This window comes from Perognathus longimembris, chromosome 20 (assembly GCF_023159225.1).
Source record: "Perognathus longimembris pacificus isolate PPM17 chromosome 20, ASM2315922v1, whole genome shotgun sequence".
Classification (NCBI taxonomy): domain Eukaryota; kingdom Metazoa; phylum Chordata; class Mammalia; order Rodentia; family Heteromyidae; genus Perognathus; species Perognathus longimembris.
The window spans coordinates 25,631,065-25,645,459 of record NC_063180.1 but is presented as its reverse complement, the minus strand read 5'-3'; the positions used below and the strand labels follow the sequence as shown (position 1 = coordinate 25,645,459).

Sequence of the window (14,395 nt, the reverse complement as noted above, 5' to 3'; positions counted from 1 at the left end):
TCCTTGTGGTCCACTGTGATCTGGGCCCTGCAGCCTGCAGGGAGGTGCCCAGTGGGTGTTGTGTTGATGGAGGATGGGCATCTGCGCAGAAGCCTGCTGGGATGCTGAGATGCAGAGGTAATGTATTTGAAGAGCAGCAGCCCCCAGGCGGGCACTGGGTCTCCCCCTCCCAGTATACACCAGCTGGAAGCAAGGCCTGCCATTCTCCCTCCCTCCTCCTCTCTCTCCCTCCCCGCCTCTCTCTCTCAGGTGCTTTACCACTTGGGCCACTTTTTGCTGGTTAATTGGAGATAAAAGTCTTGGGGCTGGAAATGGGAATGTGGCTTAGTGGTAAAGCTTGCCTAGCCTGCATGAAGCCCTGGGTTCGATTCCTGAGTACCACACAAATAGAAAAAGCTGGAAGTGACATTGTGGATCAAGTGAGAGAGTGCTGGTCTTGAGCAGAAGAAACTCAGGGACAGTGCCCAGGCCCCGAGTTCAAGCCCCAGCACTGGCAAAAAAAAAAAAAAAAAGTCTCACAGACTTTCCTGCACAAGGCTGACTTTCAACTAGGATCCTCAGATCACAGCTTCCCGAGTAGCAAGGATTACAGTCGTAATTACTGGGCTTAGTATGGGTTTAAGGCTTGGTAAAAATGACCAAGGTCCTTGAGTCCCATTGTGTTGTGCTTCTGCTGTAGTGCATGCAAAGGAACTCCTAATTTGGATTAATCGTTAGATCCCTGTCCCATCCTCCCGAGATGTGAGGTGCAACTAAACTTGGGTTGACTGCTTTCAGGGGTATAGTCCTAGGGGCTTCCATATCTCCTGCCCACTATCAAAATCCAGAAGGTGAACCAGGCACCATGGCTTCACACCTGTAATCCCATCTATGTAGGAAGCTGAGATCAGAGGATCATGGTTCAAAACCAGCCTGGGCAGGAAAGTCTTGTGAGATTCTTATCTGCAAGTAACCATGAGAAAAGCAGAAGTGGTTTGAGCTGTGGCTCAAAAGTGGTAGAGCGCTAGCCTTGAGTGAAAAAAGCTCAGGGACAGCACCTAGGCCTTGAGTTCAAGCCCCATGACAGACAAAAATGAATGAATGAATGAATAAAAATTCAGAAGGTTCTCTCTTCTCTGGGCAAATCTTGTCCACCCATCTGGAGCAGGAGATGCAGAGCCTGCTGACCCCTCTGGACCCTTGTGTGTGGGGGTGTCCTGAGTAATTCCCCATTGGATCTTGACGCCCTAAGCCCCAGTGCAGGTTTTGTGGGGGCCATTTTATACCCCTATACACGGTACATGCAGTGCCTCCCTTTTCTGAACCCACTGCCATCCTGGAAAGTCAGGTCTACAAGTCCATGGCGTGGTTAGTATCAGTCTGCCACCAGGAAATACGCTCTGCACTGAGGGGATCCCAAGCTACGAGGAGCTGGTGACTGGGTGGGGGCCCCAACGTGTATGCTCTACGGGCGTATACCCCCCCCCACACACACACACACCACGCCACCCAGGGGCTTGTCACAGATGCCTCATTGCCAAGAGGATTGCTCTGGAGCAAGCACAAAAGATGGTTGACTTAGGGAGATGGAGAGAAAGTCATTTCTGGAGCCAAAGGATCAGTAGGGTGAAGAGTTGAGACCCTTGTCCCTACTCCCCAGTGCTTCATCTCTGCGTCCCTCCAGGCCTTTCTCCTAAAAGGAAACCAGAAAGTCACCAGGCCCAGAATCCAGAGGAAACCGGAGGGAGGGCTCTGTGGTGCCACCTGGTGGTAACTCCCCAGGCAGGCAGCTTGTGGCGTAGGTCCAGGGCTCAACATTGCTCAGGCTGGAAAGAAGAGGGGCAGAACCTGGGTGGGGAGGGTCACGTTAGCTGGGATTCCTTCCAGTGACTCTGTGGGGGTTTCTGTGCATAAGAGGAAGAGGTGAGGTTGAGATGGGCAGGTGGGTGGGTGGGTGGGATGAACTTTTTGCCTGGCTTGGCCTTAAATTTTCATTCTCCCAACCTCAGCTATCCAAGTAACAAGGATTACAGGCTGGGGATATGGCCTAGTGGCAAGAGAGCTTGCCTCGTATACATGAGGCCCTGGGTTCGATTCCCCAGCACCACATATACAGAAAACGGCCAGAAGTGGCGCTGTGGCTCAGCTAGCCTTGAGTAAAAGGAAGCCAGGGACAGTGCTCAGGCCCTGAGTTCAAGGCCCAGGACTGGCCAAAAAAAAAAAAAAAGGATTACAGGTAGGGGCCACCATGCCTGACTTATTTTGGATTTTTGAATTAAGGTCTCAATATCTAACCCAGAATAGCTTTGAACTCAGTCCTGTCTTCATCTCCTATTGCTGAGAATACAGTCTTGTACCACTGTGCCCAGCAGAAGGTGGGTTTTGAAGAAATGATAAGTACTGGTGGATGGGATGGATAGGTGTGGAGGCAGAAGAGGGGATTTTTTTTTCTTTAAAGGCAAGCAAAGTGGGCATGCCTACATGTTGGAAAGAGATCTAGAGGGGAGAAGAGAAAAAGTAAAACAGAGCGAACATGAGGCCCTGGGTTCGATTCCCCAGCATCACATATACAGAAAATGGCCAGAGGTGGCGCTGTGGCTCAAGTGGCAGAGTGCTAGCCTTGAGCAAAAGGAAGCCAGGACAGTGCTCAGGCCCTGAGTCCAAGGCCCAGGACTGGCCAAAAAAAAAAAAAAAAAAAAAAGTGTGTGGAGAAAGGAATGCATGTGCCCTTCCAGGTGCAATCAGAGGGGGTGTGGCCCGCAGGTCAGGTGTGACCCCTGCAGGCCCTACTTCCTCCTATGACTCAGAGAAAGTGTCCAGTGCTAGGTTCCTGCTCTTCAGCGCCCCTCCTTGACAGAGGGGCGTGGTGGTGGATATTACAATAAAGCAGGGGTAGCAGACATTTATTCAACAGCTACTGTATACCAACATGTGGTGTTGGCATGGTCTGGCTTCATCCAAGACTCCGCCCCCCCCCCCCTCACCTCCCACTGTGCTGTCAATAACCTCAGTGCTGAATGAATAGGGGGTGATCCCCTGCATGTGGGTGGGGCCTTCTGAGGCCAGGCAGTCAAAGGCATTTGTGGTGACTTGTGCCTTGCTTGGTTTCCTTGGATCAGATAGTAGACTCTGGAAAGGCAAGGCACTCTGTTGTAAAGATGCCCCTGTTGTAGCCTGGGGACACGTGGCAAAGCTAGGAGGTGTCAACGCAGCCCCAGTGGCATCTTTGTTTGTTTGTACTTTGAGCTGTGGCTTCACGTGGTAGAACACTAGCCTTGAGCAAAAGGAACTCTGGAACCGTGCCTAGGCCCTGAGTTCAAGCTCCACAACCAACAACAACAAAAGCTGGTTATTTTGGAGATGGCATCTAGTGGACTTTTCTGAGTCACTGTGAGTTGATCTCACTTGTGGGGAGTCACAGGTAGAGATGTCAAGGCTGATATGCAAATAATGTGGCACCTGTCACAGACCCAGCCCAGGCTCTGCTCCAGAAGGACCAGAAAGCAGCTGACCCCAAATGTGGGTGGCTTGTGAACTGCATCCTACCAGAGGGACGGGAGTGAGACAGTGGAGGGCAATGTGATATGTACCTAGTAAGGGACATGGCCTAGGCAAAGGCCTGGAGATGGGAACTGCCAGGGCTCATCTATGAAGGCTGCAGGGGTTTGTGGGAGTCAGGGAGAGGAGCCAAGACCAGAGCCTACAGCCCAACCCAGGCCTACAGGGGGCACATGAGAGCCAGACCCCATGCTGGTCTGGATGGAGTAAGACAGATTTGCAGCTCTCTGAGCTGCTGAGGGTCTGGGATCTTCCTTACTTGGTACAGCAACACAAACAGCACACTGCCAGGCACTGGTGGCTCCATTGTATAATTCTAGCTGTGAACTCCTAGCTGCTCAAGAGGCTGACATCTGAAGCTCCTAGTTTGAAACCAGCCCTGACAGGAAAGTCTGTGAGACTCTTATCTTCAATTAACCACCAGAAAGCTGCAAGTGGAGCTCTGGTCATGTGCCAATCTTGAGTGAAAAAGCCAAAGGAAGTTGGATGCTGGTGGCTCACGCCTGTCATCCTAGCTACTCAGGAGGCTGAGATCTGAGGATTGGGGTTCAAAGCCAGCCCGGGCAGGAAAGTCTATGATACTCTTATCTCCAATTAACCACCAGAAAACTGGAAGGGGTGCTGTGGCTCAAGTGGTAGAACACCATCCTTGAGCTGAAGAGCTCAGGGACAATGCCCAGGCCCAGAGTTTAAGCCCCATGACCAAGCCCCCCCCCCAAAAAAATGGGGGACAGAGCCCAGGTCATGGGTTCAAGCCCAGTACTGGGACACACACAAAAAGAAAGGAAGCAATGGAGGAAAGGGAAGGAAGGGAAGGGAAAGGAGGGTCAGGGAAGGGAAGGAAAGAGCAGGGAAAAGAAGGATATGAGCGCTATCTTGGGGTTTCCTTTCAACTGTTCACAGAGGGATCTTTCATGGCACAAAGCGGGGTAAGCTGGTGGCTGAGGGCTCCAGTCCAGATGGGGCAGAAAAGGAACTGGGGAGTCTCCACAGGCAGGAGGCCCCAGGTGAGGGATGGGGTGGGCTGGGCAGGGCTGAGCCTGGGCTCTCATGCTTACAACCTCCACTTCCTCCTCCTCCCCTCTGTATCAGCTCTGGCCCCACCAATGGGCTGGCAAAGGGAAAATTCTTGAGTTTAAAGTCCAAGAGGTGTAGGAAGGAGACACAGGACTCCTGTGTTTTCCGTAGTGTCTGAACAAATGGCCAGAACTGGTGAGGGTCTCAGGAGAGGCCCGTGGGGGAGCTTGGTGCTGCTGGTAAGTCCTTCCTCACCCAGGATAGAGCCTGGGTCCCCGGGGAGGGACAGACTGGGGGACAGAATCCACAGGGACTACGGGACACAGTCACCGAGCCAGCACCAGGAGGTAAGGGGGGCTCTGCTCTGGAGAAGGAAGGAGGGATATAGAGCTAGACCAGGTGTGGGGACTCTTGTCTGGGGTGAGGGGGCAGGCCAGGCTCCTGCTCAGGTATGGCACAGACCTAGACTCAGCCTCCTCCCTCAGACCCAGAAGTCTAGATACCAGCCCTCCTCCCTCAGACCCGAAGTCCAGACCTCCGCTGCCTCCCTAAGACCCAGGGGTCAAGGCCCAAGCCTCCACCCTCAGACTCAGAGTCCAAACCCCAGGCTCCTCCCTCAGACCCAAAGGTACAGACCCCAGCCTGCTTCCTCAGACCCAGAGTCCAGACCCAGCCTCCTCCCTCAGACTAGGGAGTCCAGACCCCAGCCTGCTCCCTCAGACACAGAGTCCAGACCCAACCTCTTCCCTCAGACTAGGGAGTCCAGACCCCAGCCTCCTCCCTCAGACTAGGGAGTCCAGACCCCAGCCTCCTCCCTCAGACTGGGGAGTCTAGATACCAGCCCTTCTCCCTTAGACCTGAAGTCCAGACCTCAGCCTCCTCCCTCAGACCCAGCGGTCCAGACCTCGGCTCTCCCTCATCCTCCATCTGTACCCAGGCTTTGGGTTTGTTTTCTTCCTCTTGCCCTCCCTACTCCCATCTTCCAAGGCTGTATTTTTGAGAGAGGGAAATGATGCAGTTTATCTCTTGCCTCGATCGGAAGAGCCAACCTTAGCTCCTAGCCCGGGGAGCTCCACCCTGGCACGTATGCTCATCTTCCCCATCGAATGAGTGACCTTTGTCAGAGCCTGACTCCGGCTTATCTCCTGTCAGGGGTGACCTGGGTAGAGGGGTGGGGAGAGGGGGCTGGGCGAGGCAACCCCACTACTTACCCTGGCACGGGGAGGTGGGGCTCAGTGTCTGACACCTCCTATTTCCTCCAGGGTCTGTACAGTTGGGCTGCGATCGCCAGGGGAGATGGTGAGTGACCCCATCTGCCATTGCCATGAGTACACAGAGCTGGGACTGCTCGGCCCATGTCTCATGGGGGCCTGGTGGTGGCTGGCAGGCTACCAGCAGAAGAGTTTCTTTTCTTTTTTATTTTTGTGCCAGGACTGAGACTTGAACTCAGGACCTGGGGCACTGGCTGAAGGCTGGTGCTCTACCACTTGAGCCACAACTTTGTTTCTGGCTTTTTTTTTCCTGGCTGGTGAATTGGGGATAAAAGTCTCCTGCATTTCCCTGCCTGGGCTGGCTTTGAATCCGAATCTTCAGGCCTCAACGTCCTGAGTGGCTAGGATTGTAGGCAGGAGGCACGGGAACCTGGCAACTACACTTTTTGTGGGTTACTTTGGAGATGGAGTCTGGTAAGACTTTTCTGTCTAAGCTGGCGTGTAATGTGAACCTCCAGATCACAGGCTCCCGAGTAGATAAGATGACAGGTATGAGCCCCTGGTGCCCAGCTACATTTCCATTTTTCTATCAACTACCTCACAATAAGGAGAAAGAATCAGGGGATAGTGGGTCAAACATGATATTTCATGTAGTCCAGCAGGTTCAAACACTACCATTTAGCCAGTCACCAATATAAAAGAGACAGAGAGACTAGCCATTCTAACTTCATGCTGGCCCTGCCCAACTCAGTGCCTGACCCCAGACACCTAAGCTACCCCACGCCTCACCACTGGAGCTCCAAGTTCAGGTGGAGCTGGGGCCACCATGTTGGATCTGCAGGTCTCAGCGTCCACCTCCACCCTGAGTTTGAGGCTCCGGGAAGGGCTACAGAAAGCGAGCATCGGGCGTCACCACTGTGCCTCTTCCTCTCCCCACTCCAGCCCCAGCCCCAGTGAGAAACCTGACTGTGGAAGGGCAGAGCAGCAACTCCATCATCCTGCGCTGGGCCGGCCCCGAGGGCGCGGATGCCCACAACCTCACCTACTGGGCTCAGTGCACTGGACAGGGAGGCAGGACTGAGACGAGAAACACAACAGACACCAGGGTCACCGTGGATAGACTCCAACCTGCGTCTTCCTATGTGTGTTCTGTGTGGGTGGAGAAAGATGGAGTCCTGAGCTCCAGTGAGAATCTCACTGCCTCCACAGGTGAGAGAGAAGCGGCCGCTCCTCTGTCCTTTCCTTCCCTCTCATCTCATTTCTCCTCTTTCCTTTCCTTGCTTCCTTCCTTTCCCCCTTTCTTCCTCCCTGCTTTCTTTTCCTCGCCTGTTATTTCCTTCTTTTCTTTCTCTTTCTCTTCCACTTCCCCCTTGCCTCTTTTTTCTCTTCTTCTTTTCCTTCCTTCCTTTCTCCTTTCCTTCCTTCCTCTTTCTCCATTTTCCTCTCTCCAGCTTTCCCCTTTCCTTTCAATTCCCTTTTCCTCTTCTCTCCTTCACTCCTCTCCTCTTTTTGCTGTTCCTTTTTCTCAATCCACTCATCCTTCTTCCTCTCCCCGCTCCAGCCCCAGCCCCAGTGAGAGACTTGATGGTGGAAGGGTAGGGTATGGAATGGAAAGTAAAAGGGGAAAGATGGAGAGAGGAAAATGGAGAAAGAGGAAGGAAGGATAGGAGAGAGAAAGGAAGGAAGTAGAGAAAAGGGAAGAGAAAAAAGAGGTGAGGGGGTAGTGGAAGGGAAAGAGAAACAAAAGAAGGAAATGACAGGCAAGGAAAAGAAAGCAGGGAGGAAGAAAGGGGGAAAGGAAAGAGGAGAAATGAGACGAGAGGGAAGGAAAGGACAGGGAAGGGAAGGATCGTGGAAGCCCATCACCCTGCGCTGGGCCGGCCCCGAGGGCACGGACGCCCACAACCTCACCTACTGGGTGCAGTGCATTAAAGATGGAGACATTGCTGAGATGTGAAACACAAGAGAGACCAGGGTCACTGTCAATGGACTCAAACCTGGATCCTTGAATGATTTTTTTTTTTTTTTTTTTTGGCCAGTCCTGGGGCTTGGACTCAGGGCCTGAGCACTGTCCCTGGCTTCTTTTAGCTCAAGGCTAGCACTCTGCCACTTGAGCCACAGCGCCACTTCTGGCCATTTTCTGTATATGTGGTGCTGGGGAATTGAACCCAGGGCCTCATGTATATGAAGCAGGCATTCTTGCCAATAGGCCATATCCCCAGCCCCTCCTTGTATGAATTTTGGGTGTGGGCAGAGTTCAATGGCATCTACGGCTCCCAAGAGAATCACAGTGCTGCCACAGGTAAGATGACCACAGTGTCTCCTTCCTCTTTCCCTCTCTCTTTCCTCCTCCCTCCCTCCAGCTTCTTCTTACCCTCTCTTCATTCCTTCCTTTGCTTTTTTTTCCGGGGGGGGGGGGGCAGTGATCACTACTAGGGTTGAACTCAGCCTCAGTGTCCCTTAGTTTTATCAGTCCATGTTGGCATTCTACCTCTCGAGCCACCCTTCCACTTCTGGCTTTTTGCTGGTTCATTGGAGACGAGTGTCTCTAGGCCTTGTGTGCCTGAGTTGGCTTTGAACAAGATCCCCAGGTCTCAGCCTCCTGAGTAGCTAACTAGGATTACAGGCATGAGCCACGAGCACCCAGCTCCCAGGCCTTCGCCATGCTGTCCCCCAAGTCTCTGCTTCCCCAGTTGCTGAGAATATCGGTCTGAGCCCCTCACCTCTTTTTTCTCTTCCTTTTTCTCTCCTTCCTTCCTTTGTCTCTCCTTTCCTTCCTTCCTCTTTCTCCATTTTCCTCTCTCCATCTTTCCCCCTTTCCTTTCCATTCCCTACCAGTCTTCTCTTCTCCCCCTTTTCTCCTTTTTGCCCTTTTGTCTTGGGTCAAATTCAGAACTTGAATACAGTACTTGACACTTTCAATCAATGGCTAGTGCTCTACCAACAGAGCCATGCCTCTCTTTCCCTTTGCTTTCTTTTTCTTTTTCCCCCTTCCCTTCCCTTTCTCTCTTTTCTGGTCTTGGGGCTTGAATTAAGAGCTTGGTTGCTGTCCCTGAGCTTTTTTGCTCAAGGTTAGTGCTCTACCACTGAAGCCACAGCGCCACCTCTAGCTTTTTCAGAGTAGTGTATTGGAGATCAGAGTCTCATAGACTTTACTGCTTGGGCTGGCTTTCAACTATGATCCTCAGATCTCAGTCTCCTGAGTAGCTAGGATGACAGGCGTGAGCCAGCCGTGCCCGGCCTCCATTCCTCTTCCTCTTGGCTTTCTTTCCTATGCCTTGGAACCTACTCTGGCTACGTAGCCTGTTCTGGCCTGGGTTTCACTGTCTTCCTGCCCTAGGCTCCTGAAACGTTGGGATTGCAGGTGTGTGCCTGTACCCTAACTTTCTGTTCTTTATTCAAGAGAGGAGGGGGAGGGTGGCTGGGCGTTGATCAGCCGCGTGGCATGTTCTGTGATCCAAAAGAAGACCATGGAAGCCACACATTTTAACTGATTTTTCTTATTCACTGTATCAGGACAGACCAAAATGAACATGTTTAACAGATTGTCTTGCGGTGTTTCTGAGAGTCCAGCAGGTCCAAACACTGTCCTTTAGTGTGCCATCAATGTAAAAGGGACAGAGAGAACTGTCCACTCTGATTTCATGCCGGCCTGCCCCAACTCAGTGCGTGGACCCCAGTCACCTAAAGCTACCCCACGTCTCATCACCAGAGCTCAGTGCGTGGCCCCACCACTCACCTAAGTGACCCCAGGGAGCTCCGAGTTCAGGTGGAGCTGGGGCCCCACCCATGTTGGACCTGCAGTCGTCCTCAGCGTCCACCTCCATCCACCCTGAGCCCCCAGGCTCTGAGAAGGGCTTCAGAAAGCGAGCATCGGGCGTCAACCACTATGCCTCTTCCTCTCCCCACTCAGCCCCAGCCCCCAGTGAGAAACCTGACTGTGGGAAGGGCAGAGCAGCAACTCCATCACCCTGCGCTGGGGCGGCCCCGAGGGCGCGGATGCCCACAACCTCACCTACTGGGCTCAGTGCACTGACAGGGAGGCAGGAACTGAGACGAGAAAACACAACAGACACCAGGGTCACCGTGGATGGGACTCCCCTCACCTGCGTCTTCCTATGTATGTTCTGTGTGGGTGGAGAAAGATGGAGTCCTGAGCTCCAGTGAGAATCTCACTGCCTCCACAGGTGAGGAGAGAAAGCGGCCGCTCCTCTGTCCTTTCCTTCCCCTCTCGTCTCATTTCTCCTCTTTCCTTTCCCTTGCTTCCTTTCCCCCCTTTCTTCCTCCCTGCTTTCTTTTCCTCGCCTGTCATTTCCTTCTTTTGTTTCTCTTTCCCTTTCCACTACCCCCTCACCTCTTTTTTCTCTCTTCCCCTTTCCTCTACTTCCTTCCTTTCTCTCTCATTTCCTTCCTCTTTCTCTATTTTCCTCTCTCCATCTTTCCCCCTTTATCCTTTCCATTCCCTACCAATCTTCTCTTCTCCCCCTTCTCTCCTTTTTGCCCTTTTGTCTTGGGTCAAATTCAGGACTTGATTCTTTTTTTGGGGGGGCTGGGGATATGGCCTAGTGGCAAGAGTGCCTGCCTCATATACATGAGGTCCTGGGTTCGATTCCCCAGCACCACATATACAGAAAATGGCCAGAAGTGGCGCTGTGGCTCAAGTGGCAGAGTGCTAGCCTTGAGCAAAAAAGAAGCCAGGGACAGTGCTCAGGCCCTGAGTCCAAGCCCCAGGACTGGCCAAAAAAAAAAATAAATTAATTCAGGACTTGAATACAGTACTTGACACTTTCAATCAATGGCTAGTGCTCTACCAACAGAGCCATGCCTCTGTTTCCCTTTGCTTTCTTTTTCTTTTTCCCCCTTCCCTTCCCTTTCTCTCTTTCCTGGTCTTGGGGCTTGAATTAAGAGCTTGGTTGCTGTCCCTGAGCTTTTTTTGCTCAAGGTTAGTGCTCTACCACTGAAGCCACAGCGCCACCTCTAGCTTTTTCAGAGTAGTGTATTGGAGATCAGAGTCTCATAGACTTTACTGCTTGGGCTGGCTTTCAACTATGATCCTCAGATCTCAGTCTCCTGAGTAGCTAGGATGACAGGCGTGAGCCAGCCGTGCCCGGCCTCCATTCCTCTTCCTCTTGGCTTTCTTTCCTATGCCTTGGAACTGCTCTGGCTATGTAGCCTGTTCTGGCCTGGGTTTCACTGTCTTCCTGCCCTAGGCTCCTGAAGCGTTGGGATTGCAGGTGTGTGCCTGTACCCTAACTTTCTGTTCTTTATTCAAGAGAGGAGGGGGAGGGTGGCTGGGCGTTGATCAGCCTCGTGGCATGTTCTGTGATCCAAAAGAAGACCATGGAAGCCACACATTTTAACTGATTTTTCTTATTCACTGTATCAGGGCAGACCAAAATGAACATGTTTAACAGATTGTCTTGCGGTGTTTCTGAGAGTCCAGCAGGTCCAAACACTGTCCTTTAGTGTGCCATCAATGTAAAAGGGACAGAGAGACTGTCCACTCTGATTTCATGCCGGCCCTGCCGAACTCAGTGCGTGACCCCAGTCACCTAAGCTACCCCACGTCTCATCACCAGAGCTCAGTGCGTGGCCCCACACTCACCTAAGTGACCCCAGGAGCTCCGAGTTCAGGTGGAGCTGGGGCCACCATGTTGGACCTGCAGGTCTCAGCGTCCACCTCCATCCACCCTGAGCCCCAGGCTCTGAGAAGGGCTTCAGAAAGCGAGCATCGGGCGTCACCACTGTGCCTCTTCCTCTCCCCCTCTCCAGCCCCAGCCCCAGTGAGAAACCTGACTGTGGAAGGGCAGAGCAGCAACTCCATCATCCTGCGCTGGGCCGGCCCCGAGGGCGCGGATGCCCACAACCTCACCTACTGGGCTCAGTGCACTGGACAGGGAGGCAGGACTGAGACGAGAAACACAACAGACACCAGGGTCACCGTGGATGGACTCCAACCTGCGTCTTCCTATGTGTGTTCTGTGTGGGTGGAGAAAGATGGAGTCCTGAGCTCCAGTGAGAATCTCACTGCCTCCACAGGTGAGAGAGAAGCGGCCGCTCCTCTGTCCTTTCCTTCCCTCTCGTCTCATTTCTCCTCTTTCCTTTCCTTGCTTCCTTTCCCCCTTTCTTCCTCCCTGCTTTCTTTTCCTCGCCTGTTATTTCCTTTTCTTTCTCTTTCTCTTCCACTTCCCCCTTGCCTCTTTTTTCTCTTCTTCTTTTCCCTCCTTCCTTTCTCCTTTCCATCCTTCCTCTTTCTCCATTTTCCTCTCTCCAGCTTTCCCCTTTCCTTTCAATTCCCTTTTCCTCTTCTCTCCTCCCCTCCTCATCTCTTTTTGCTGTTCCCTTTTCTCAATCCACTCATCCCTCTTCCTCTCCCCGCTCTAGCCCCAGCCCCAGTGAGAGACTTGATCGTGGAAGGGCAGAGCAGCAACTCCATCACCCTGCGCTGGGCCGGCCCCGAGGGCACGGACGCCCACAACCTCACCTACTGGGTGCAGTGCATTAAAGATGGAGACATTGTTGAGACACAAAACACAAGAGAGACCAGGGTCACTGTGAATGGGCTCGAACCTGGGTCCTTGTATGAATTTTGGGTGTGGGCAGAGTTCAATGGCATCTACAGCTCCCAAGAGAATCACAGTGCTGCCACAGGTAAGATGCCCACAGTGTCTCCTTCCTCTTTCCCTCTCTCTTTCCTCCTCCCTCCCTCCAGCTTCTTCTTCTTACTCTCTCTTCATTCCTTCCTTTGCTTTCTTTTTTTTCCGGGGGGGGGGCAGTGATCACTACTAGGGTTGAACTCAGCCTCACAGTGTCCCTTAGTTTTATCAGTCCATGTTGGCATCCTACCTCTCGAGCCACCCTTCCACTTCTGGCTTTTTGCTGGTTCATTGGAAATGAGTGTCTCTAGGCCTTGTGCGCCTGAGTTGGCTTTGAACAAGATCCCCAGGTCTCAGCCTCCTGAGTAGCTAACTAGGATTACAGGCATGAGCCACGAGCTCCCAGGCCTTTGCCACGCTGTCCCCCAAGTCCCTCCTTCCCCAGTTGCTGAGAATATCGGTCTGAGCCAGCCAAGAAGCGTTCAGTGACAAGCTGGGCTCTACAAGGATGGCATGTTCTGTTGTGTGTTGTACTCTTTGGGACCAGGGCACCTGGAAATCCTGACTCTCCTTTCTACCAGCTCCTAATGCTGTGACCAGCCTCCGTGTGCAGGAGCAGACCAACAGATCCATCACCCTGACCTGGATGGCACCCATGGGCCCCGGCCAGCACAGCTACACCTACTGGGTCTTGTGGGACCAGGAGGGCAGGGCCGCCACCAAGCCCCAAAACACCACAGAGCCCAGCATCACACTGAAGGGCCTGGCAGCTGGGAGCCTGTATAGTTTCATTGTGTGGGCCGAGAGGAACGGGGTGGAAGGTTCTCCCAGCCACCTCACTGGGGCCACAGGTGAGATACTATTCAGTTCTGGTCTCAGGCCTGTAGGGATTGGGGGAGGGGCAGGAGATGATAGTAGGGGTTTGTGAGCCTCCTGAGAGACAAATGGTGCTCAGGGCCTCTACCCAGTGCCCAGGGACTGTCAGGTTGTAGGTCAGGTTCCTACAAATTGTCATTCTTTAGCAACCAGGAATTCCAGAACAGTAGGTTTTCTCTCTCTCTCTCTCTCTCTCTCTCTCTCTCTCTCTCTCTCTCTCTCTCTCTCTCTCTCTCTCTCTCTCTTCCTCCCCCCCCATCAGTCATGGGGTTTGAACTTTAGTTCAAGGCTAGCACTTTACCACTTGGAGCTATAGCACTACTCCTAGCTTTTCTGGTGGTTCATTGGAGATAAGTCTCATGGACTTTCTTACCTGGGCTGACTTTGAACAAAAATCCTCAGATCTCAGCCTCCTGAGTAGATAGGATTACAGGCATGAGCCATCAGAACCTGGCTTTTGGCCTTTGGAAATGGGTTCTTTGGTTTCAGGGAAGAGCTCATCCTACCTTCTCAGGAACCAGCTGCTGGGACTAAGTCCACTGTTGATGGATAGAATCCTGGAATTTAGGGGCCTGAGGAGGAAGCAAAAATGCACAGCATCTTCTACCACCTTGGTGTGTCTGGAGTGAAAAAGAATTCTGCCCCTAGGTGGCCCTGGGAGACCCAATTAATTACCCAGACTTTGATCTGAGTGGACTACAAATCCCATGATGCCATGGTGTGGTCAGGCCTTCAGGAAATCATTGATACAGAGAGTCCAAGGCTTCATGGGGGTTGTAGTCTGAGGGGACATGGGTCTATGCAGGCAAAGAAAGGGTCTGACTTGGGACCCAGCACTAGAGCCAGGGGACAGAGTGGGCTCTGTTGATTCTGGTGTCCACTAGACCTTGAGCATCTCCCCCCCTCCTCTCCCTTCTCCCCTCTTCTCCGTTCTCCTCCCCTCTTCTTGTACTGTGGCTTAAACTCAAGATCTCTCACACTTTTGTTTAGCTTTGTCCACTCAAAGCTGGCACTCTACCATTTATGGCATACCTCCACTTCCAAGTTTTTGCTGGTTAATTGGTGATAAGAGGCACTTGGATCTGTCTTCCCTTTAAATCATAATCGTCCTACATACCTTCTAAGTTGCTAGGATTATAGGCATGAGCCACTGGGACC

The 14,395-nt window shown here is 52.6% G+C and overlaps 1 protein-coding gene across 1 annotated transcript in view; it reads left to right on the top strand.

Moving 5' to 3' along the window:
• The first annotated feature begins 4,715 nt into the window (after window positions 1–4,715).
• Ptprh (protein tyrosine phosphatase receptor type H) overlaps window positions 4,716–14,395 on the top strand; it is an 18,647-nt gene continuing 8,967 nt past the window's right edge. Inside the window, exons 1-6 of the mRNA XM_048369474.1 lie at window positions 4,716–4,793; window positions 5,817–5,853; window positions 6,708–6,974; window positions 11,538–11,804; window positions 12,150–12,416; window positions 12,943–13,212. Coding sequence (XP_048225431.1) covers window positions 4,737–4,793; window positions 5,817–5,853; window positions 6,708–6,974; window positions 11,538–11,804; window positions 12,150–12,416; window positions 12,943–13,212 — 1,165 coding nt within the window. The 5' untranslated portion in view covers window positions 4,716–4,736. The remainder of the gene's footprint in view (window positions 4,794–5,816; window positions 5,854–6,707; window positions 6,975–11,537; window positions 11,805–12,149; window positions 12,417–12,942; window positions 13,213–14,395) is intronic.